General features: G+C 42.7%; 1 protein-coding gene across 3 annotated transcripts in view; it reads left to right on the top strand.

Moving 5' to 3' along the window:
- The window catches only part of adarb2 (adenosine deaminase RNA specific B2 (inactive)), an 870,518-nt gene that overhangs the window by 795,245 nt on the left and 48,801 nt on the right, over positions 1 to 26,472 (top strand). For all 3 annotated transcript variants that reach the window (XM_034171864.1, XM_034171857.1, XM_034171872.1), the window contains 2 exons: positions 2,143 to 2,294; positions 10,719 to 10,887. In XM_034171864.1, the coding sequence (XP_034027755.1) occupies positions 2,143 to 2,294; positions 10,719 to 10,887 (321 nt within the window). The remainder of the gene's footprint in view (positions 1 to 2,142; positions 2,295 to 10,718; positions 10,888 to 26,472) is intronic.

Below are 26,472 nucleotides of genomic sequence, written 5' to 3'. Positions count from 1 at the left end.
AATCAAATCCCAATCTGGATCGGTACTTGATCCGTTGTGGTAACCCCAAACAACCAGGGGCAGAACAAGGTGTATTATCTAGTCAATGTTATTTTATACATTTCTTCTCTGATTTGTAGGTGTGCAAGGGATTACAAACCTGTGGTCTGAATTGGGTCATGGTTTTTTGTCATTGATTTGATAATTTTTCAGAACAGCAAAAAAAAAAAAAAAAAAAAAAGACAAATATAGGCTCATCAGCCTGTGATCCCAACGCTCATTGGATCGGTTCACAGCCAAGTGTGAAGCAGCTGGGTTGATGATCAGCACCTCTAAATCTGAGGCCATAGTTCTCAGCAGGAAACTGATGGATTGCCTACTAGGGAATGAGGTCTTGCCCCAAGTGAAGGAGTTCAAGTGGCCAATCTTTGTTCCTACTCTCACCTATGGTCATGAGGGTTGGGTCATGACTAAAACAACTACATCATGAGTACAAGTGGCCGAAATGGGTTTCCATAGGAGGGTGGCTGGTGTCTCCATTAGAGATAGGGTGAGAAGCTCGGTCATCCATGAGGAGCTCGGAGTAGAGCTGCTGCTCCTTCACGTTGAAAGGAGCCAGCTGAGGTGGTACGTGCATCTGGTAAGGATGCCTCCTGGGCGCCTCCCTAGGGAGGTGTTCCAGGCACGTTCAACTGGGAGGAGACCCCGGGGAAGATCCAGGACTAGGTGGAGAGATTATATCTCCACACTGGCCTGGAAACACCTCAGGATCCACATTCAGAGGTGGTCAATGTGGCACGGGAAAGGGAAGTCTGGGGTCCGCTGCTAGAGCTGTTGCCCCTGTGACCCAATCCCGGATAAGCGGTTGAAGACCAGTAGATAGAGAGCTTCGCCTTTTGGCTCAATTCCCTTTTTGCCACAACAGTACAGTAGAGCAAATGCAACACCGCCCCTGCTGCCCCGATTCTTCAGCCAATCTCACGCTCCATCATCCCCTCACTTGTGAACAAGGCCACGAAGTACTTGAACTCCTTCACTTGGGGCAAGGCCGTATTCCCTACCCGGAATAGGCAATCATGACCTCAGATTTAGAGGTGCTGATTCTCATCCCAGCCGCTTCACACTTGGCTGCGAACCGATCCAGTGAGTGTTGGAGGTCACAGGCCAATGAAGCCAACAGGACCACATCATCTGCAAAAAGCAGTGATGAGATCCTAAGCCCACCAAACTGGAAACCCTCCTTCCCCCCAACTATGCCCCCATTTGGCTGAAAGTGGTTTTGTTTGTTTGTTTTTTGGCTTTGATCTCTTTGTAGAGAAGCTTGAATCTTCAACTGGACGTTTTCGCTTCAAATCGCAGAAGCTTCCTCAGCTAAAATTCTTGCTCTGGTAGTCTGACTTCTGTCTTGACCCTTGTAGAAAAACAAAACCCTCCCACTTCACCTCATTACCTTTGAAACTGTGGTTTCAGCAGGTCTTCAAATCCGCTGCCAGAGGTCACACATTCTGAAATTCAAGGACCCACTGTTGTTTATTAAACTGGAGTTTAACTTTTTGACAGTCTACATTATTCGAGTCATAGTCCCAAACATTTATCGCAAAATATATTTGAAGGACCTAGCTCAAGTAGTTTTGGAGATATTGCAGTGGCCCAACAAAAGCAATGTCAAAAAGGTCTTAAATCCTAACATTTCCTATTCAGACATGTGTCCTCTTCTGGAAGTTTTCAGGCAAACTTAAGATTGTGAGATGGAATTTCTCTCTCTCTCTCTCTCTCTCTCTCTCTCTCTCTCTCTCTCTCTCTCTCTCTCTCTCTCTCTCTCTCTCTCTCTCTCTCTCTGTTTCTCTCTCACACACACTCTCTGTCTCTTTTTTAACTTTGTTTTACTGAGACTGAATGATCCAGGGTCTTCAGCTTTTTGTTTCTTTGGGCCAAGCATGTGGAAGTGTGCAGCAGGTTAAACTCATTCATGTCCAAGCTGTCACATTAAGCAGCCTGAGTAATGTCTGACAGTGGGACAATGAGTTGGTGTCCATCTCTCCCCATCTGTGTACCACATCATCATCAGAAAACAAAAGTGGAAATCTGTCTTCTTTGCTGTGATGAATCATGCTCTTCTTCACATCAGTCTTCCTTCTTCCCTTTTGTTTTTTCATGCAAAAGTAAAAGGCCAGAAGACTGGGAGGATTCAATATTTGAGCAGAACAAGGAGGGCAGCTACAGGCTGAGAGACAACATCCATTTCCATATGTACATCAGCACGTCGCCATGCGGGGACGGGAGGCTCAACTCGCCCTACGAGATCACCGCTGACCGTAAGACACCTGTCTGTGCACTGTCCATACTTCAACAACACTGAAAATGAAATGTTACATAACCATATTCACTGTGTGCCTCCTCTTGGGTTTACAGAGGATTATTTTCTAATACAGATGGGGTGCCGCAAAAATTTCTCAGTGAGTTGACCAAAAGTTAATCAATGATTTTACAGGTTCAGCTGTAGCTTCAGATGTATGGTTGGTTGGTTGGTTGGTTGGTTGGTTGGTTGGTTGGTTGGTTGGTTGGTTGGTTGGTTGGTTGGTTGGTTTTTGTTGTTTGTTGGTTTTTTATGGTGGGGGCATGATTATTGTTGCTGTGGGGCAACAGATGATGTTGAAGTTTTAAAATAGAGATCCAGTACCTACTATATACATTTATGTTCATTCACACATACTGTTCAATTCAATTCAATTTATTTCATTTATACGCTTTTCGTCATAATATCACCAACCAATAGATTAATGACTGAATCACGACTTGCTGTGAGACCAGGTTGGTTAAAATACAGAGAAGCATTATTTGACACCTCAAGTGTAAATTGTACCAAAGACAATGCCATTTGCTTGTTGTTGTTTGTGTAGGAGGCATGAGGCACAACCTACTTTTGGAGATGTGTGAAATGTCAAAGTTTAGTCTGTGATTATAGGATGGCCCCATATTTTTCACATTCTTTTCTAAGAACAAAAATCTTATATTCATGCAAATAAGGTAATACACAACAGATATAAATAACAACAGCATTTGTTTGAAAATCATAACATTTACACTTGTGACAGGACACAAATGCAAATGTGGAAAGTTCTGGAAAACGTACACACAGAATAATATAAAAAACTACACAGAAAGAACGACATAGAAATGATCTATTTTTAATCATGCCAGCATACCAAGGCAAATGCAACAATAAAAAAATTGAGACATGTTACTTTATGCAAGAGACATGAACTTGCTCAGTTAATTCTAGTGTATTTTATAAAGAATATTTTATAGGTGCTATGGAAACCAGCGTGCTACAAAGCCAGAGCAGTCAGAGAATGTGAGACACTGAAGCTGCAAATGTAGGAATCTGAATGGCAAATGTTAATTTTCTGCTGGAGTTACAGTACAAAAATTCTTTGGGGTGCTACCATAGCTCCATAGAGCCCCATCCTAGAACCAAATATGTTGGGTAGTAAAATATTATGTACATCAGTAAACATGTTTGAAATGAAATCTTTAATCTCCTGACATATTTTCTCCACATAATCCCTTCACATGAAATGGGGAGCATACTGTAAGAAGAGCTCAAATTAAAATTTTAAGAGTCGCTCAGTCAGTAGGTCAGATAGTCCAATAACCAAAGGGTTATGGGCTTGTTCTCCAATTGCAGCAGATTCTCAGATTGTCTGATTTCACTGATTAATGCCACTTTGAGCAAATGGAATCAATAAATCACCTGCTGGGATGGGTGGTTCCAAAGAAAACCTGTACTCTCTTGGCCCTTTCTGGAATCAGTTTGAGACCCCTGACCTAGAGGTTCAACTGGTGGGCTTGTCACCTGAGGATCTACAGCTTGATTCCCTGTCAGATAGGAAAATCAGGTGCCTTGGAGCAAGGCGGCTGCTCTTAAACCTGACCTGAAGCATTCCATCATGTGCTTTTAATACTCCTCATCTGAGATGAAGAGTATCACATACATGGTGGGGAAGCATCAGTTACAATATTTTGTTCATGTAGCACATTTCTGTGGGCATGATCCAGCATGCAGGTGTCTCAGTGTTGAGGACCCCAGTTGCTGCAGAAGGTCAATGGAATGCCTGCTGCTGCAATGGACAAATGATTTCTTTTGAGAGGTGGAGATGGAACCGTTGTTTGCCTGAATGGTTGCCATCTCAATCCCAAGATCATTTTGTGGTGTGGTAGAAGTGGAGAAGCATGGTTCTGGGCCATGCTCCCAGGCCTGACCTGACCTTTAACCCTCTGAGGTACAGGGGTATTTTCTAGATTTTTCATACTTTCCCTAATTCCCATTTTAAGGTACTTTTTAAAATAATGCTCAAATGTTGCATATCAAAATGTTCACAACCATCTCAGCTTTCAGAATATGTGTCACATATTTGTCTGGAACACTGTATATGGAAATATTTGGCTCTAAATCTGAAAAAAAATTAAATGGGGTTATAGAAAATTGTTACACACGTCAGGCACTGGACACATCCTGGCTGGCCACGAAGGAGTCACACCGTCCAACAGAACTATGTTTTATGGATGGCCCAGCTGTGGACACACAGTTTGACTGTGCACGCACGCTGGATGCATCCTGTCCAGCCACGGAGAAGAAAGGGTAAACATTTCTGCTTCTTCCTGCTCCTTCTAGAACATATTTTTATTTTTGTTTTTATTGTTGTTGCTGTTTGTTTTGTTGTTGTTGTTGTTTGTGATCAAGATTAAGTGATGTCTTTTGTGCTTTAGTTTTCATGTGTCTGTTGATTATTCAAGACAAATGAACTAAACTAAACTAATCAATGCATTAAGAGTTTGTCCTTACTGGTACCAATGTCACCAGTATGCTCACTCTTGGGGTCAGTAATATTTCAACTTTGCTCATGTGTGGCAGCTTTAGGTGACTTTTGTTGAAATTACTGTTGAAAATTGCTCTCTTTCTTTAATGATATTCTTATTTATGCTTTCTAATTGTTGGCCTGTCGTTTGCCAGTCTCCATTCTGGGTGGAGTTCTTTGAAAGGTACATGATCAGTTTTTTGTTTTTTATTGTTTGTTTTTTGCAAGTGGTCTGAACATGTATGAACGATACCTCATGGCTTTCATGGAAATTCAGGGCACCATAGTCCTGGCACAGTCAGAGAACATAAGAAACTGAGGCTGAAAACAGGGTTATGAATGGTAAGTGTCAGTTTTGTGGAGGGGTTATGATAAGGGATACTAATATTCTTGGTATGGCTAGAGATCCATCAAGCCCCACACCAGATCCACATATGAATTCAAGACATCTTTATTGTAGTTCTTACTCATCACGGTTCCAGTGAATGATAACGGTATGTCCTTGTAGTTTAATGGACCATCTCAGACATTTCAAGGATTGAGCCCAATGCATAGAATTATCACATTAAATTAATGGAATCCATTTTCAAATCTTCAAAACTGAAAAGAAAGACCTCACACCGCTTTTCGATATTGTTCCAGAGTCCTATTGGCTTTAGTTAAATCTTGTACACAGGTAAAATCAACTTGCTGATTATTGCAACCTTCTACGTTATTTGTGTTTCCCAAACATGGTTCTTGAGACCCAGAATAGAATAGAATAGGATAGAATAGAATAGGGCAGCACAGTGGCATAGTGGTTAGTACTGTTGCCTCACAGCAAGAAGGTCATGGGTACGATTCCCACCTGGCCTCTCTGTGTGGAGTTTGCATGTTCTCCCCATGTTTGCATGGGTTCTCTCCAGGTGCTCTGGCTTCCTCCCACATCTAAAGATACGCAGGTTCGGTGAATTGGTAACTTTAAATGGTCTGTAGGTGTGCGTGCGGGTGTGAATGTTTTTGTTTGTCTATATGTGGCCCTGTGACACACTGGCATCCTGTCCAGAGTGTACCCTGCCTCATGCTCTGTGACTGTTGGGATAGGCTCCAGCCCCCCACGACCCTTAATTGGACTAAGCGGTTGAAGATGAGTGTGAGAATAGAATAGAATAGAATAGAGCCTTTATTGTCATTGCACATATAAACATACATAAAATGAAATTTGTCCTCTGCATTTAACCCATCCTAATTACAGTTAGACACAATCCAACCACTAGGAGCAGTGGGCAGCCACAGTCTGGCACCCGGGGAATACTGCACATTTCCTATTTGCCCCTGATCTACCCAGAACAGATCAGCTCAGGTGTGTTCAACAACTGACTGAACAATGTAACACACCTTATTTAGCCCATTATGTGCAGTTAGAGAAGGGAGAAATGGAAAATGCACAGGTCTTTGGGTCCCATTAAAGAGAATGTGCATGTCGTTGTTATTGTTGTTTATTTGGTTTTGTTTTTTTAGTTTCTGCAGTGAAAACTGGAGAACAAACTGTTGGAAAGGTTTCATCAGAGATGCATTTGTGTGTTGCCACGAAATTCTGGCAAACAACAACCAGATCCAGCTACATTTTAACATGGATTTAGTAAAGTAAAAAGAAAAATACTGAATCTACACAGTAAAATCACCAATGTTAAATTAACACTGATGGTGAACATATGGTACCACTCTTACCAGAGTACGACCATATGTACACTGGCAGTGTTAATTTAACAATGTCAGTGTTAGTTTTACACTGGTGAGTTTACTGTGTATATGAAATAACTGTATTTTCCTTCAGTGTACAAAATGATTACCAAACAGCTGCTTATGTGCATAATCAATTCATGTTCCACCTCTAATTGCTATTAGCCTGTTACTAAATTTGTATGTATTGTGACATAATTACTGTGAAAAAATGTCTTTAATCAGTTGCTTGTGATGCAGAATTGGCATTCAGTGGTAAATCACTGATTCTGCTTTTAGGTTTTATTGCAGTTTCTTAGTATTCTTTCAGTAACACCCACACACACTACCATTGATAAACCAAACACAGTACAGCACATTGGAAGGCTTTCATCTGAGTTGCATCTGAGCTGAGCAAATTATATTCCTGTGTACTTCATCCTACTGCTTTTGTCAGTATTCACATCTAAAATATAAGCATACATGTCCACATCATCGGATTACTTCCGCCAGGCTTCACAAATTACGTGGTGCATTTCAGATTCTAAACATTTCCTTTGGTTCTCCACATTCTTCTCTTCACATTGTTCTCCTACAAGTTGATCCTTGTTTCATCTCTTCATTGTGCGTCATTCAGGAACCGTTTTGGCAAGTGCTAAAACTGCCTTCTTAGGTTTGGGTCTTACTGGTAGTTTACATGTGGTAAATTTTCTGTACTTACTCCAGTGACATGTTGCCTTGATGGTTGATGCTGACACAGATGCACTTACCTCTTTGAGTTTTGTTTGTTTCTTTGTTTTTTTGTTTATTGGGCTAATTGTGTGGAAGGATTTTTTTTCTTCACCAGGAATCATTTATTCTAATACTGGTTGCTGTGCAACCTGCCGACCTGTGAAGTCTACAACAACAACAACAAGTGGTAGATGTCACAGGTAGGCAGGTTGAGGAAAGTTTGGGGATTTCCTTCTAGTGTTGGAGAGGATTTTAAAGTCAAGGGTCCAGGCCGCGGTGGCAGGAGAGCAAGCACCTCATCCCAACTCTTCCTCTGTAACTCTTCCCAACAGATCCCAAGGCGTTCCCAAGCCAGCTGGGAAATATAATCTCTCCAGCATGTCCTAGGTCCTCCCTATTAGACATACCTGGAAGACCTCTTTAGGGAGACAACCAGGGAGCATCCTCACCAGATGCCCGAAACACCTGAACTGGCTCCCTTTGATGCGAATAAGTAACAGCGTTACTCTGAGTCCCTCCCAGATAATCAAGCTTCTCACGCTGTCCAGGAATGTAAGCCCAGATACCCAATGGAGGAATCTCAATTCTGCCGCTTGTATATGCAATCTTATTCTTTCAATTTTGTTCTTACACAAAGCTCATGACCATTAGTGAGGATAGGAACGTAAACCAACTGATAAATTGAGAGCCTCGTCTTCCAGTTCAGCTCCTTCTTTACCATGACAGTACTGTACAATGTCTGTCATGGTCTCTGTCTATTGATCCTCCGCTCCAATTTACCCCCACTCATGAACAAGACCCTGAGATACTTAAACTCCTCCACTTGGGGCAGTAACTTCCCACTGACCAGAGGGGACAATCCACCATTTTCCAACAAAGGACCATGGTCTGAGATTTTTAAGTGCTGATGACTGTTATCCCAGTTGCTTCACATTAGGCCTCAAACCTGCTCAGTGCACATTCAAGGTCACTGCCTGATGAGGTCAACAGAACCACATCATCTGCAAAAAGCAGAGATGCAAATCTCAGGTCACCAGACTGGATGCCTTTGTGTTACTGTACTGCACCTTGAAATCCTGTCCATGAACATCGAGAACAGGATTGCTGACAAAGGGCAGCTCTTGCGGAGTCCAACTCACACCGAAAATAGGTCTGATATAATGCTGAGAATACAGACACTTTAGTCATACAGGGACTGGATCACATGTTGCAGCAAATCCAGAACCCCATACTCCCACAGCACCCCCCCCCCTCCCCCCCCCACACACACACATATGATACCCCAAGAGACCCAGTCATACACCTTTTCCAATTCTACAAAACACATGTAGACTGGTTGGTCATACTTCTAAGACACCTCCAATATCCTTGGGAGGGTAAAGAGCTGGTCCACCATTCCACGACCAAGACAGAACCTGCATTGCTCCTCCTGAATCTGAGGTTTGACTAATGTTTAAGTCTCCTCACTAGTATCCTGGCAGAGACTTTCCCAGGGAGGCTGAGAAGTCTGATTCATCTATAATTGGAACACACTCTCCAATCCCCTTTTTGAAAGATGGGGACCACCACCCCAGTTTACCAGTCCAGAGGTATTGTCCGCAATGTACACGCAATGTTGTGTCAGCGTGTCAGCCATGACAGCCAACAACATCCAGAGACTTCAGCAACTCAAGACGAATCTCGTACGCCCCCGGCGACTTGTCACAGAGGAGTTTTTTTTACTACCTCTGTGACTTCCTATAGGGTGATTTCACTAGGTCTCTCTGAGTCTTTCATCCCTGCCTCCTTTACAGAGGGCATGTCACTGTTGTTGTTATTATTATTATTTTTAGCAGTAGTAGTAGTACTAGTAATAATAATAGGCCCTGCAATCGACTAGCATCCTGTCCAGGATTGACCCTGCCTCACGCCTTATGTTTGCTGGGATACTGTTGAATTACTCTGATTACTTAGGAATCATGAATAAGATTTCCACAGTTTTGGCTAGGTTCTGGACTCAGGATGTCTAAATTATACTTAGGAAGAAAGGAAAACCTGAGAACTAAAACAAAAAAGTAACTGAGACAAACCCCACACAATGCAGGCTATAATATCTTTTACTGATATTCTATGCTACTGTTCCAAGAACTTTGTATTTTATAAATTCTATAAATAAATAAATAAAATAAATCTTGTAAGGTGGATATTGTATATTCAGCAGTAACTTGTGGAAGGGTAAAAATACACAAAACGTGCTGGACATCTGCTTGATAATAGTACTTATCCAACTGGGTTCATGTTTTGAAGTATTCCAAATATTAATTTAAAAAAGACATTCCAGTTTATTGAAGAAAGAATGGCGTGCATTTTTCTGGCTTCCAAAGGAGGCATAACAAAAAATATTTCACCTGACAGATTTCCTGGAATGTGCCAACAATTTGAAAACAGAATAGATTCACAAAGACTTGAATGTGGGCAAAAACAAAGTGGTGTTATTCACTCATTCATTCATTCATTCATATTATGCATGAAACTACTCAAAAAGAAGATTATGTCTAAGTATCATAAAGAAGCAAATATAATTTGATTTATATGGAATGTTCAATTTATAAGTGGGACTTATTGTATATTTGAATGTGTGGGTATGTATATGCGTATGTAGATATATAGATATGGGTAGGTGTATATGTATATAAGTGACTGTGTATATGTATGTATATATTTATGTTTGTAAAGTATATACGTATGTATATAGGTATATGTGGCACAGCCCAAGCAGAGGGTCACCCCCAAGAGCCTGGTCTGCTTGAGGTTTCTTCCTTATAGGGAGTTTTTCCTCACCACAGTTGCCTAGTGCTCGCTCTGGGGGTTGGTAAGGTTAGTCCTTACTGGCGTAAAGTGCCTTGATTCGACTTTCTTATGATCTGGTACTATATAAATATAATTATAAGTGAATAGTATATTGATGTGTATGTCTGTGTGTCGACATGTAGTAGTGAATTTATATTTATGTAAATATGACTGATTAGAATTGTTGGACTTGTACTAGCAGGGGTGGGCGCTAATAAGCTTTGCTTCAGCCCACACCCTTTCGGACTCACTAGTTTTGTCTGTGTTTGTTTGTGGAATTGTTCATTTTTTTCTATTTGAATATTTTGTGTGCCGAATTAAAAAACTTTGTCACTTGTCACTTGAATGAGATGGACGACTTTTTTATTTATCTATTTGGCAGACAGAGGGCAGGTGTGGTGGCCAAGCAGATAGTGCACTTGTTTCCAGAACAGAAGGATCCCGGTTCAAACTGACCTTGCCTGTTCATGTCAATATGCAGATCCATGTTGGATCTGCTGTGGCAAGTTGAAGAGCTGTTTTGGTGAAGAGGGATAATGTGGAAGGTGCCCAATGAACACCGTATAATAAGCACACTTGGTGAGTGGTGAATTATATTGTTGTGTTCCGTGTTTGCAGTGCACAGCAGCAGACACCTCATGAGGAAGCACCGCAGTCACCTACGGACCAAAATCGAGTCAGGTGAAGGGACAGTGCCAGTGCGATGCCGAGGATCCATCCAGACCTGGGATGGCGTCTTACAGGGCGAGCAGCTCATTACCATGTCCTGCACTGACAAGATGACCAGGTCAGTACTGTGCACTTTTGCTGTGGTTCCGGGATTAAAAATGTATTAATTGCATTCACGTTGTGGAAATCATGTTGATCAGGCTGCCTTTTATATACTGCCTGTGTTCACTTTTCTGTACTTTTCTATTATACCTTCATTCACTTGTTGATTTGGCTGATCTGTCAAATGGCTGAAAATTAAATTAGACAAAAATGCCTTTCTGTTCCATTCCATCCATGAACATCTTGAACAGGATGGTAATGAAGAGCCATTTTAAAGCCTAGAAAGTGCTGCTCAAGGTGTCGCCATGTTGGCAGCACTTACTCTGCCTACTTCATGGCCAACCTATATTTGGATAAAGAGATGGAGCATGGGTGAGAATATGCATGACTTAGGAGGAACAAATGAAGCCCGAATATGCCCCCATGTTTGAGTTACTGAACAAGCTAAACTAATGGATTAACCTTGGTTTGGGTGTTTATTAAATCATTTTTGGGGTGGGGACTGAGCAATGGAGTTCATAACACTTAGCTTTGGTGTGGGCATTAAAAGTGTGTTACCAAACATTCATCAGTAATCCTAGATTAACTGGTTCTAATGTCATTAAGCTATTGATAGCTGCTAAAAGTGCTGTCATCATTAGAATACAAAATGAAACAAGATGAAAATGTCAACTGGCCGAAATACTGCGGCACAGATGTATTAGATGATCCAATTGATCCAGGACATTTAACCGCACAGTAATCCACATTAATATGTATATGTCACTGACATGAATGAGCAAAGCTCTTCACCATCTCACCATGTCATTTAGGTCCTTCAGACTTTTTTTCAGTAAATGCTTCTGGAGAGCATTGGCATAGCTGAAAATGTTCAGCTTCTGGTGGGCAAACACTGGGGCAGCATTTTACATCTGCTCATGTTATTCATCTAAAATCACTGGAGAAAAACGTATATATAAGACAACCCAAATTAAAAGGAGAAATACCGTTTTTAACAACCTGGACTGTTGTGTGGGCCGCTGAAGAGGAGGTACTGCTGGCCCACTACCACCAGAGGGCGCCCTGCTTGGAGTGCGGGCTCCAAGCACGAGAGGGCGCCAGACCCAGAGGAAGTGACAGCTGTCACTCATTACTCCAGCTGTCACTCATCTACACCACCATATAAGCCGGACTGCAACTCCACCTCCCCGCCGAGAAATCGACTACCAGTACTAAGGTAATTTCTCTGCTGAATTTAAACTGTGACTTACGTCTGATCTGTTTGCAGCCGTTGTCCTGTGGTGCCCTTTCAACTGGGTTGGCGGTCAGTGAGAGAAGCGACGTCTTCGCCTCTCACTGCATCCAGATAAGTGGTTACAGGAGCTGCTAGTGTGTTCCTAGGTTGGAGGTGGAGGTGCTTCCTCCCAACTGTGTTTGGACTGTTAATTACTGAGTGTGCGGACTCACACTCACACATCATCTTTCTGTTTTCTGCCAGCTGTACCAGGGTCGACAGCCGAAGACAGAGGCCACCTGGGGACTCGGGACTTGGCGGCTCCGGTGTTCTTCAGGCCGTTGGTGGTGGAAGCCGTGTGGGACGCGGCTTCTCTCTCGTCGGGCGTCTTCTATCTTCGAGCCTGCCCACACGTCACCTGGTGTTTATTGACTGTGAAAATTAAGACACGTTTCGTTGTGTAATATCACAACATTAAATTGTTACCTTTTGGCTTACTCATTGTCCGTTCATTTGCGCCCCCTGTTGTGGGTCCGTGTTACGACACCTTCCCAACACTGGACCTCATTTCTGGCATAAAATACAGCTACTCTCCAATATAACTTGTCATTAGAACTCTGTGGTTCAGACAACGTGTTCAGGTTCAAATGTGGCTCAAACATTTTTCTTCTTCTACTAAGGTGGATTACAACTTTTTTGTGGAACACAGCGCCATCTACTGTACAGAAAGGACCTAACAGTCAATACAGGGTTGCCAACTCTTATGCATCTGGCGTGACACTCACACTTTCAGCATCAATCTCACCCTTTCACGCACAAGCAAGAAATGTCACGCCAAAATAAAAATTTCTCCCGTTAATTTTCTGTTGATGACTAGATTAGATCAGACCACACCACAGCACATTGTTTCTTAATGAAAGGAGAGGATTTAAGGCACACACCTGAAACAGCTGTTAACATTTGCTGACAACGCTCTGACTGCAGTATTCTCTGATCTTTGAGTCATTGAAAACCTTGCAGCTGGTACCTCAGCTGTGTGTGAAGAGTTCAGAGAGAGTTTGAGGAAAGCTTCGGAGCTTGTTTCTGAGTCGGCCACTTTTGGATGACAAAGGTAAGCCAATAAAATAGTCGAACAAATCGAGTAATCTGTTGTCTAATAAAATTCGGTTGTCACTACAGACGTAGCCTAATCAGTGTGTTGACACAGTAGGCTACAGACTTAACTAATTGCAAACTAGGTAATTGAAAGGACATGTCGTACATTTATTTAATGTCCTGTTTAGCAAGTATTCATGATTGTGAGTCTATTTGTGCACATGTGCTGAAAACATGTGGTTGCTGAAATATTTTACTGATAATAGTGATGGAGAAACCGAAGCGTTTTGAACCACTGAATCAGTATGAAGCAATTGTGTTGAAATGGTTCAGTGTTTGAAGCATTTGATACAATTAAATATGGCGATGTCTGCTGGCCAGTCTTTAACATAGCACTTGCATGGAACAATTAATCAGGCACTGTTATATATGTTTACTAATAAAGGTTCTGTGTGCATCTTGAAATTTTGACTATATTTTTGTTTAAAGACTGGCTAAAACCCTTCAGCTTCGCCCCCCAGACCCCCCTGACCATGGCCATCTTGACTCCCAGCCATTTTAAACATTTTTCACATGCCTATGAGCTTGCTGAAATATTTTGGAAAAAGGAAGGAGGATGGATGTGGAGGGGAGAAGAATCAAACAGAGTTTCTCTTCTATTATTATTTTTATGAATAAACAAGGACTGTTTTTTTTTTTTTTTTTAATTAGGGTTACCAAAAATTTTCGCAGCACGCTATGCACATGCAGTCTCACTCCAGCAAAGGTCCCAAATTTGGCAACCCTGTCAGTATGTGTCACTGATTTCAAAATGGCTCTTTTCAACCAGATGTGCAGTGTCGTGCCATACATGGCACTTCCTGGCATGTGCACCCATGCCAGGAAGTGTTCAACATTTGACATGTCCTGTTTCCCTGTGGACTCAAAATTTAGCTCTTCCTGTTTCAGTCTTAACTTGCCTCTGAATTGCTGCGAGATCCCATGAGATCTCATTTATTGTTAAACTTATTATTTAATGAGCTAAACAAAAAGTTATATAGAAACCTTACAGAGGATTAAATACAACAGCAAAAACGACATACCAAAGAACAAGTTAATTAAAAAAAAAACAGATCAAAGTAGAGGGGAATTATTCAAATCAAATCAAATCAAATCAAATCAATTTTATTTATATAGCGCCAAATCACAACAAACAGTCGCCCCAAGGCGCTTTATATTGTAAGGCAAAAGCCATACAATAATTACAGAAAAATGAGGTGTTTTAAAAAAAAACATTTTCCAAAGTTAAATGCATTTGAGATTTCCTGTTTCACTGTGGACTCAAAAAATGGCACTTCCTGATTCAGTCTCAACTTGCCATTGAATGCCCACAAGATCCCATGAGATCTCATGTACTGTCAATCTAGGAAGTGTTCAACATTTGACATTTCCTGTTTCATTGTGGACTCCAAATTTGGCACTTCCTATGTCAGTGTGAACTTGTCACTGAATTCCCGCAAGATTCCACAAGATCTCATATACTGTCAATCCAGGAAGTGTTCAAGATTTGACATTTCCTGCTTCACTGTGGACTCAAAATTTGGCACTTGCTGTTTCAGACTCAGTGTACCATGGGGGAGCTTTGCGCTGCTGTGCAGCGCTTCACTTATATAACAGATATTTGTAATAAAATTCCCAGAAACAAGAGACATGGCTGCTTAATAGCAGCTTGCAGCCACAGCTAGTGGGCTCTCTGCTTCGAAAACTCTGAGACGGAGCACTCAGGTCAGTGGCACAAACTAGCTAAAAGTGACCACACCCCTAATTATGCATAACTTTGTGGCTTAAAATATCTTCAACTAAGGAGTTATTTTTTTAAAAATCACCCCCCGTACAGCTGTCATGGATGGTTAAACTACCTATAGGGACTTTTTGTACAAGGGTGTAAACACATTTATCTTTTGTCTAAAGTTGGACATTTTATCATGGGTTTCTATGGGAATGTCCTTCTTTCTGGAGCCAGCCTCAAGCAGATGGTCAAGGAACTACAAGTTTGTCCTTCTGCCGCATGGCTTCATTTTGAACAGCCGCATGCTGCTTGGGTTCTTCTTCTGTTGCTTGGAAATGTACGTATGCTGTGCCAGATGTCCAGAGAACTCCTCCTTATGATGGCCCACCTCCTTGGTTTGATAATGATGTACAGTAGTGTTCCGAATAATAGTAGTGCTATGTGACTAAAAAGATTAATCCAGGTTTTGAGTATATTTGTTATTGTTACATGGGAAACAAGGTACCAGTAGATTCAGTAGACTGACACAAATCCAACAAGACCAAGCATTAATGATATGCACACTCTTAAGGCTATGAAATTGGGCTATTAGTAAAAAAAAGTAGAAAAGGGGGTGTTCACTATCCGGTTGCTAAGTGTGATGTAACGCATCGTGTGATTTTCAACTTCCGGCTCCAAACAAAAAAGGCGCGCTGTCATCAACATTGAGAACTGCACTGAGACGATCTGATCAGGCTGCACTTACACCGCTGCACACGGACAACAGCATTAACATCGCAATATAAAACTCTTTGTATATTGTGCCTAAAACTCTCCTGGATATATTAACTGGATTTTTAGATGTTGTTACTGCGTTTGTTTTATGTAAAAATGTCAGACGCTCAGGTTGTTTCTCCATTATTTTCAATGGGAGTTCCTGCGAGCTGCGATCGCATCCTGTTCATGTCGTTCGAGGGGAAAGTGAAGTTTGCACTTTAACATCCTGTTTATTGTAATAAATATTTTTTTATTACCAATGAGACATGTATATTTTACCTGTGCATAATAAAATATGTAAAGTAAAAGAAAAAAGTTTTATTAGGTGTTCTGACCATAGAACCAGACAAATGCGGTTAACGGAGGCGAAGGCGGAGCAATGAGGGACGGAGGTTAGCCGCACAATGGAAACACAAACTAAACTTAAACTGTAAATCCTTAAAAGAATCAAACAAATGTAACTTTAATTGTAAACTTGGAGGTCTTTGGACCCGGAAACAGATTTATCACATGATGCGTTACGTCAGCGCTTAACAACCGGATAATAGTAGTGTGGCATTCGGTCAGTGAGTTCGTAAATTTTGTGGAACAAACAGGTGTGACTCAGGTGTCCCCTATGTAAGGATGAAGCCAGCACCTGTTGAACATGCTTTTCTCTTTGAAAGCCTGAGGAAAATGGGACGTTCAAGACATTGTTCAGAAGAACAGCGTAGTTTGATTAAAAAGTTGATTGGAGAGGGGAAAATTTATACGCAGGTGCAAAAAATTATAGGCTGTTCATCCACAATGATCTCCAATGCTTTAAAATGGACAAAAAAAAAAGAGACACGTGGAAGAAAACAGAAAACAACCATAAAAATGGATAGAAGAATAACCAGAATGGCAAAGGCTCACCCATTGCACTTACAGGTAACTCCAGACTGTCTTTGATCATCCTGGAGTTACCTGTAAGTGCTGTGACAGTTAGAAGATGCCTGTGTGAAGCTAATTTATTTGCAAGAATCCCCCGCAAAGTCCCTCTGTTAAATAAAAGATGTGCAGAAGAGGTTACAATTTGCCAAAGAACTCATCAACTGGTCTAAAGAGAAATGGAGGAATATTTTGAGGACTGATGAGAGTAAAATTGTTCTTTTTTGGTCCAAGGGCCACAGACAGTTTGTGAGATGATCCCCAAACTCTGAATTCAAGCCACAGTTCACAGTGAAGACAGTGAAGCATGGTGGTGCAAGCATCATGATATGGGCATGTTTCTCCTACTATGGTGTTTGGCCTATATATCACATACCAGGTATCATGGATCAGTTTGGAGCATCTGCTGTTGATGCTCACTCTGTCAAGGAATGTATATTTCGACCCAAAATTCTAGCAGACCCTCATGAGGTTCATTTTTATTATCTGTGAAACACAGAAGGTGGCAAAGAGGTCATATTGTGATGATGTCTTGCGCAGAAGTGGTGTCTTCTCAAAACTGACTAATTATGGCTCATGATAACCCTTCCTTTTATCTTACAAAAACAGTAACAACCATTAATACGACTACTTCATTATACTCCTCTCAACCTCTCAAATGAACCATCATTTGCCATGTTTACCTTGGTTACAGTGGCAATCATCTAAAACATATTTCCCTTCATTGTTTGTCACAGTATATTCCATGGTTACTATGGCAACTATGAATAACCTGAGCTATAAGTTACACTAATTATGATTTAGAATGAAAGAACCCATTATTAGTTTTGTAATGATGTATGACAGCCATACCTTGATTTGTAGTTAAGTTATTCATCATTAAGTGGACGATCTTTCTTGAGAGCAAAAAATTTACTATGCAGAAGTTCTAAATTAATCCAAATATTTGTTTACATCAATAGAGGTCCTACTGGCTATAATATATGAATAGGATTATTTTTTATGCAGACTCAGGACAATGTACCAATTCATTCAGTTCAGTATTCAGTGGTGATTATTGGGCTGGGGTGGTGGCCAGTCTAATGTGGAGCTGCATCAGGAAAGACATCCAACGTAAAACTTGCACCAGATCAACATGTAGGTCCACCTTGGATCTGCTGTGGTGAGCCCACATGAAACAAGAGAGAAGCTGAAGGGACTTAACTATTTAGTGATGATTCAGTATTTAATTTGTTTTGTGTATATGTATACACATGATAAGTCTTCATTTGAAAATCTCTACAGTAGTATAATTATGTAGGCATATGTAGCTGTATTTGTGTTAAAATTTGACTACAGGCTTTGACTTGTGCAGCACATGGATAAAGCTAGTAATACATAATACTTTATGATGTAATGACTTCCACATATTCGAGTGAAGAATTACAGCACTATTATAAAGCACTGAACAGTGGTAGAGCAATTTTTGTAACTAATAACTCATTTTCTGATGGTTATAAATTGAAAGGGTTCTCTTCTTGTTGATTCATAGGTGAACAAGGTTCAAGAAAAAACCTTACTACCATTTTGTATATTACGGTGTATGCGAAAACACAGTAGTCACACCCGGAGTGTGTTTTAAATCACTGTGTTGTTCACATGTTGGCAACTCAGCACAGGACAGATGGCAGTTTTAAATAAAGACAGCTTTGGTACTCCACCTCCGTTTTCACAAAGTCATGTGTGAAGTAGGAATATAAACACATAGTGTCTTCACATACACAGATGCACATGTGATTGTTGTGTAGTAACTCAGCATTTGTGCTTGTCAGTATTGCATAACAGACATTTCACAGGACCGAGTCATACATGCACAACTACCAGAAACAATGATTATACATGCACAAGAAGTAATCATTTACGTTTTGAGCGATAGAAGCTTGATGCATTTAAGAAGTAAGTTCTAGTGTCGACCAACCCTGAGGCCCAGTGCTGCCAGTGCATATCCCAGGAAAACGCTGCATGAATCAGGTGAGAGGTTATGCTCGTCCACCTAACAACATGCCAGCCTAAAGCAGCAGCCAAGACTGTTACTGATGTACACAAGCAGGGTCGGACTGGGAACAAATTTCGGCCCTGGCATTTTTCCTCTGGACCAGCCCACTATTGGCCCGACGAATCCACCCCCAAACACACACACCCACCTGTCCATACCGAACCCCCAATGAACAAATACTATACACCTAAACACCATGAACACACACCTAAACACACACTTTCACTGTCATTTCACCTTGATCATAGTACAAAACGCAGACCCGGCGCCACAAGGGGGCATCCTGATAACATTAAAGGCACTTTAAAAGTTACATGTTTAAATGACTATATATATATATATATATATATATATATATATATATATATATATATATATATATATATATATATATATACGAGGTCTATTAGATAATAAACCGACCCTTTTATTTTTTTTTAACTATATGGATTTGAATGACATGCGATTACACCAATCATGCTTGAACCCTCGTGCGCATGCGTGAGTTTTTTCACGCATGTCGGTGACTTCATTTCCCTGTGGGCAGGCCTTGAGTGAGATGTGGTCCTGCCCTCTCGGCTGAATTCCTTTGTTTCACACACTGCTCGAGACGGCAAGCGTTGCTTTATCAAACTTTTTTCTGGACCTGTGAGGAATATCCGGGTGGACACTATTCGAGAAATTAAGCTGGTTTTCGGTGAAAAGTTTAACGGCTGATGAGAGATTATGGGGTGTTTCTGTCAGTGTAAGGACTTCCCACACAGCGGGACGTCGTGCAGCGCTTCCAGGCGCTGTCGTCGGCCTGTTTCGACCTGAAAACATCCTAATTTAAGGCTTAATTCACCCAGGACGTCGTGAGAGAACAGAGAAGATTCAGAAGAGGCCGGCATGAGGACTTTATGCGGACATTCCACTGTTTAAGGACATTTTGTAATGAAAGACGAGCGCGCAAATTCGCCGAGTCGTTTCCGTGACGACTCGGCAAATCTGTGTGCGCTGCGACAGGAAAAACACCTCCGTGTTGAAAACCATTTGTAAAATTCAGGCGGCTTTTGATGGCTTTCAACAAGTGAGTAACTGAGAAATTGTTTAACAGCTTGGGCATGTTCCAACTTGCCCGTTAAGGTTTCCAACGGAGGTGTTTTTCCTGTCGCGACCCCCCGCGGTCGGGTCCGGCCCGACATGCGACTGTGCCCGCACGTTCTTTCATTACAAAATGTCCGTTAACAATGGAATGTCTGAATAAACTCCTCATGCCGACTTCTTCTGAAAGTTCTCTGCTCTCTGACGACTTCCTGGATCAACAGAGCCTGAAATGTGGAAGTTTTCAACTTGAAACGGCGAGACGCTGCCACCTCGAAGCGCAGATCGCCGTCAGGCACCGTGGGCCGTCCTTACGGCAACACTACCAGACCAAAATCTCTCATCAGCCGAGAAATTTTTACCGAAAACCAGCTGAATTTATCGAATGGTGTCCACTCAGTTGTGCCTAACAGTTTTGAAAAAATTTTGATCAAACAAAGCAGCAGTCTCTGAACCATTCCTAAACAATGAAAAAATCGACGAGAGGGTGGGCGACTCCTCACTCAAAGACTGCCCACAGGCGAATGACGTAACCGACAGGCATGAAAAAACTCTTGCATGCCCACGAGGGTTCAAGCATGTCTGATGTAATCACACGTGATTCAAATCCATATGGTTTTTGAAAAAAATAATAAGGTCGGATACTTTTCTAATAGACCTCGTATATATATATATAAAACATCATGAGGTTTATGTCACAGAAATCCTACTTTACAATCACACTGCAGTCATTGTTAAATTATTTCCTTTTTCATTTATAATAAATACTTGTATTTATTTAGTGTTTGTTTTTCTGGTTGAAATAAGATATAAATAATCTACCAGACTTCAAAAAATATACAAGTTTCCATGTTATTTTATTTGTCTAAAAATAAATGTCTGAGGTTCTTTATGTTAAACAAGAAATTATCTAATCTGAAATAACAGGTGGTTTTAATACAGATGAAAGGTTTCTAAAGAACCATTTATTGATTTATTTACCTATTTTAATTACACGTGTTCTAAACTTTTTTAACAGTACTCAGAAATTTTGAGGTAACAACAAAAAACATTTCCAATGATTTTTCTTCAGAAAACTGCTCTCTAAATGAGCAGTCCTGTCACACATTAATGTTTTGTACAGATCAGTGGTTTCTGCACCAATCGGATTGGTCCAATCCATTTTGTAGAGATCAGTGGTTTCTGCCACGAGTCTTCCGTGTTTTGGCCCGACGCATCATTCCTATTGGACAATGCCAAGGTACATCACAGCTCAGAGTGTCGAAAGTTGGCGCACCTCATCTCGACAGAACACCGGCTCTGTGGTATGCAAGAGATCACTTGACCGAGGGTCTATACATTCAAATAATAATTTTAAAAAATACTGTCATCACTCTTCACTCTTGGTCAGTCTCTTACAACAGTGCAGTGTAAATACACAAGCTTTCCAGGAGCACACGTCTCCTCCGGTGCGCACTATTTTTTTGGGGGGGGGGCGACCCCGCCCCCTGTGATAAACTCATCGCCCCCTTAATATTTTTTTTTTCTGGCAAAACGGAAGCAAATGCACACAAGTGGAAAAAAGTTTTTGTGTCTCCAAAGTGTGTGTGTGTGAGAGAGAGAGAGAGAGAGAGGTAATGTGTAACCACTGCTAGGATTCACACAGCAGCAAATTAAGGAGCTGAAGTCCGTAGCTGTTGCATTTAAAGATTAACAAAAGTAAAGCACAGTTAATTAAGATAAAAGAAACGATTCCAACCTTGTAATCAATAGAAGAGCGGAGAGAAGTCCAGGTGCCGAGGACTCAATCTATTCACAGGGGCGGGAGCGGCCGCCTGCTCTTCCTGCAATCTGATTGGCCACCCTGTATGCTTCTCCATTGTCATTGGCTGTTGGTCATGTCAATCATTGTGCTTGATGTAAGTCTCCGTTGTGTGATCAAACGGAAACAAAACTGAAACCTAGAATAAGACTGCGCCGTGTATGAAACACTACAGAACTTTTATTTTGACACAAATTCAGGAAGTGACTCTGCAGCTGCGCCGATTAAATGCTGTAGCTTCACCGATCACGGACTTTCCTCGTGTTGACAGCAGCGCGCGGTTCGAGAACACTGTATATTTCCATAATCTCTATAAATATGGGAAGGCCGGCCCACGCACGTCTAAACATGCAGCGGCCCACCGGGCAAATGCCCAAAACAGATTATCAGTCCGAGCCTGTACACAAGGTTGGACTGGGACAGTGCAGATGCAGTGTTTTGTCTGAGGACATAGACGGGTAGACTGAATGGGAATCAAACCCAGGCCCTTATAGTGGTAGTCTGATTTATGCCAAGTATCTATAAATCAGGATTAATTGGAATAGGATGCATTTGAGGAATATTTTTTTAAACAGCGTTGCTCAGTTGCTAATACATGTAAGAAAGAAATAGTGCTGAATATTCACTCCCTGAATCTGTAGATAAACACCTGCATTGATGGGCATCTGGGCCTAAATAGGACTTACTTCTCTCGACTCACGCACTCACATAACAGAACGCTCCAGCAGTGCTGCTGATGTAGTGTCAAAGGCAGGCTGTCAAACAAGATGCCACATCGCTGTTTAAATCATTCTGACAGGTCTGTGCCTTTGTTTAACAGCACTGGAGTGGTACTTTCTGTATGTTCCTCTGTAGCTATAGATTATTGTTAAGTAACTTACTCTTATCTGTATATCTACATGACAGATCTGCCTGCTGTGGCCTGGCTAACTGCTGGGCTGTAAAACTCCTGTTATTAATTCATTAATTTTCTGAACCCGCTTATTCCGGTTGAGGGTCATGGGACTCGAGCCTATGCTCTAATTATTTTTTTTATTAAAATTTAAATATACTCAGAGGGTCCATATTTCCACCAAGGTCCTCCAGTCCAATATTTACATTGCTGTTGATGTTTTTCTTTGATCTGGTTCTGACTTTGCCCTTTGGATGTGGCCTTTGATTGCAATCACATATGATTATTGCTGGTGTTTGTACCTGATTCCTGAACTTTGATCCCGATCTGTGATCCTGATGACTCATCTTTGACTCTGACCGCTGATCGTTGAACCTCAACAAGGTGCTTCTGTTTTTTTGTTTTTGCAAATTTGTCTGTGTTGCTTTGATCCTGTGTTAAGGATCAAAACAATGAGGATCAGCAGGAACATCATGAGCTTTAATTCTGATTGTCTAATGAAGGGGTGTCCAAGTTCGGTCCTCGAGATCTACCTTCCTGACACTCTTAGTTGTCTCCCTGCTCCAACACACCTGTGTTATGTGTCGACGCGGGTTGAGGAGCGGACCTGCGTCAGACGGAACCCAGCGCTAAAAATAACCAGAAAGCGGTTCCAATAACAAAAACAATTTATTTATTCCACCCGCTGGTGCATAATATAGTGTAAAAACTAAAACTAGCGTCATTCTGGTGGAGTGAAGGCTGGCACGCTCTCCAGCGCCCAAAAGGATCGAAGCCCGGCACTTCTGGACTCACTGTTCCGCCAAACACCCCCCAGGTGGACACGACAAACCGACTCTCTGCGAAGGATAGAAGAGGTGAGGTAAGTCAGCAGTTACAACCAATATCCTTCAAAAGACACACACCATCAGCAACACATTCAGGTCTGTATTTAAGCTTTATGCAAATGAGCAGCTTCTCACAACAGGTGGAGGATCACCGGTCCGCACGCCACGGCAGTGAGAAGCGAGCTGCACAACTCTCATCACAATTCAAATATACTGCGTAACAAAATACCAAGTTACTATCAACAATTAGTCAAACAATTAATCACCTCTGATGTGTGCTGACAGCATGTGTCCCTCACCCTTGTTCCTTCAGAGGCACGATGTGTCAAACCCAGGCGCGGTCTTCAGCGTCTCACAAACAAACATCACAAGGTCGAGTTCCTGGCAGTTCTGCTTGAATCACACATGACTTAAATGCAGAACGCCATCCAATTATCTGCTTCAGCTGAAAGTCTTTAAGGTTGCATGTGAGCACCATTCACAGGTGCTACACATGATGTTGATAAGGGTGAAGGATTCTTCAGCCAGCACCTTCTCCACAGACAAATCAGTTCTCATGCTACCTGGAGAGCAAAGAAAAGAAAAGAACACCAAAATATCCAGCCACACCCCCCAACACACAACAGTACCCCCCCTTTAACGGGAAGCCTCCCGGCGACCGAACAGACCAGGCCCGAGAACAGCACCTCCCTCCGGGGGTCCTTGTCAGGAAGCAGACAGCACCATGCTCCCAAGGTCCACCACAGACAGCAGGACAGGGCACCGCAGCTGGAAGGCCGGCTGGCATCAACAAAAGCCCCAAAACATTCCCCAGTACAATCCAACACACAGGAAAAAACACAAAACCCACCCAAAACCTCCCCAGGGGACCGTCCCATCAAACCCCGGGAAGAAAAGAAAAACTCCCAAACACAAAAACCCAACACAGCCCCACAAACACAATACAAACATAAATGCATAAAAGAGAAATAACAAACAACCCCCCCAGAACGACCTGCAGAGCCCAACCCCCCCCCCCCCCCCCCCCGAAGGCCTTTACCGCCAGTTCCAGGAGGAACAGCCAGAACCAGAATCCCACAAAGGTCCCCAGGTGTACATGGAGCAAACGGCGCCCCCCAGAGGACCGTACCATCAACCCCAGGAGGTACCCTCCCCACAACCCCGGAACCCCAGACCCGGCCACACTTGGCTAGTTGGCCCCAAACCAATTCCCCCCCAGAGGACCGTCCCATCAACCCTGGAGGTGGAACCCGGAAGGAAACAGAACAAAATCAAAATTCAACCCCCGGAGGTCTACCAAAAACAACCCCGGGGGGATATAAAACGACCGTAAACCCTGTTACCCTCCCCGGCACCCCGAAAGACCCTAGGTCCCTCCCAGAGCCCCTCGGCGGCTCAATTTTGGCGAACGGCTCAAAACATTAAGCCGGGGAAGGGAACAGGAAAAACTAACCCAGCCCCAACCCCAAGGCGCAGCGGAAAACCGGAAATACGTCCGGTGCCCCAACTCGACCATACCCCAGCCTCTCGGGAGGGGTGGAACTTCCGAAATGGCGAACGGCAACAGATCGGCCCACCCCTCCGACTGAGGTATGTTCCCGCTGCACCACCCCCGGCAACACCAATGACGAACAGTACAAAGGCTCACCGAGGCTGGAGTGGAACCGGGCCCTAACCAAACCAAGAAAAACGTCCCTAACACCCCCCCCCCCCCCCCTAGGTGCAGAGGTCTTCTGAGAACGCTCAGCGTGACCAACCTGCACCACCCCACAACCCACAAGACAAACGGTCTTGGGGCAAGTGAGGTTGGGGTTAGGGATGTAGGGAAATAAAAAACAACAAAATAAAACGACCCAACAACCCAAACAGAAAATACCTAAAAACACATAAAAAATTAACGATTAAGTGAGCCCAGACGGGCTTCTATCCGCCTAACAATTCACTCCACCAGACATGCCTCTGACTCCCCAAACAAATTATAACCCCTATTTAAAGAAAACAAAACATTAACCCGTACTAGATTTTTTTTTTTTTTTTTTTATGTGTGTTATTTTGCCTGTCCCAGAACACCTGGAGATACGTCACCATTATTTTTCTTGACGTTTATATGTCGGGGCAATACAGTAATCTCTGCTTGTCCGAGCTGCATGGGCTCGTCAACAGGAGGAGCCAGTGGTCCCGTCGGAGGAGCCTCAGTGGGGCGAAGAAGAGGCGGCCCAGATCTGTGTCGGGGAAAGCCCCGAGATGAAAAAACCCGCTCTGATGGGCGTCCTCTCTCGCGTCCACGCTCCTTCATCCGATCATCTAGACGAATCACCAACGATATTAGCTCATCTAAATCGTTTGGCTCGTCACGGACTGCCAGCTCGTCTTTTAATGACTCATTTAACCCATCTACAAACACGCCTCGTAAAGCTGCGGCATTCCAACCAGACTGAGCAGAAAAAATCCGAAAGTCCACGGAATACTCCGCCGCACTCCGCCTCCCCTGCCTGAGATTCAGCAACCGTTGACCAACGGTATTCGTTTTCACCGGATGGTCAAAAACCAGTCGGAACTCCCGGGAGAAAGCCTTAAAGGATCCTAACAATGGCGAGTTGTTACTCCACAACGCTGTGACCCAAGCTAAGGTGTCACCTCGGAGCAAATTTGTCACATATGACACACGACTCCCATCAGAAGAGAAGGAAGCCGGCTTCGACGTCTCCCGCATAAGGCTCCGGATGACAAATAATCGGTTCGGACGCCGAATCTCTGGGTGACGGAGTTATCTGCACCAGTATCGATGATGCCGCAGCTGGAGCAGCAGGAAGCGGAACGGCTTGCGCTGCGAGCTCCGTAACACGGGCGTCTGTTTGTTTAATTTGGTTTGCGAGATGCTGTAATTGCTCCCATATTTTCTCCAAGTGTTCTTGAACTTTTTCGGCAAAAGGAACCGCTTCTGCCGCTGGGTCCATTATGGAATGGCCGGGAACTACTGTTATGTGTCGACGCGGGTTGAGGAGCGGACCTGCGTCAGACGGAACCCAGTGCTAAAAATAACCAGAAAGCGGTTCCAATAACAAAAACAATTTATTTATTCCACCCGCTGGTGCATAATATAGTGTAAAAACTAAAACTAGCGTCATTCTGGTGGAGTGAAGGCTGGCACGCTCTCCAGCGCCCAAAAGGATCGAAGCCCGGCGCTTCTGGACTCACTGTTCCGCCAAACACCCCCCAGGT

The sequence above is a fragment of the Thalassophryne amazonica genome, chromosome 1, assembly GCF_902500255.1.
Source record: "Thalassophryne amazonica chromosome 1, fThaAma1.1, whole genome shotgun sequence".
Classification (NCBI taxonomy): Eukaryota; Metazoa; Chordata; class Actinopteri; order Batrachoidiformes; family Batrachoididae; genus Thalassophryne; species Thalassophryne amazonica.
Note: the sequence above shows the minus strand (reverse complement) of the source record. Positions and strands in the feature narration are given on the sequence as shown.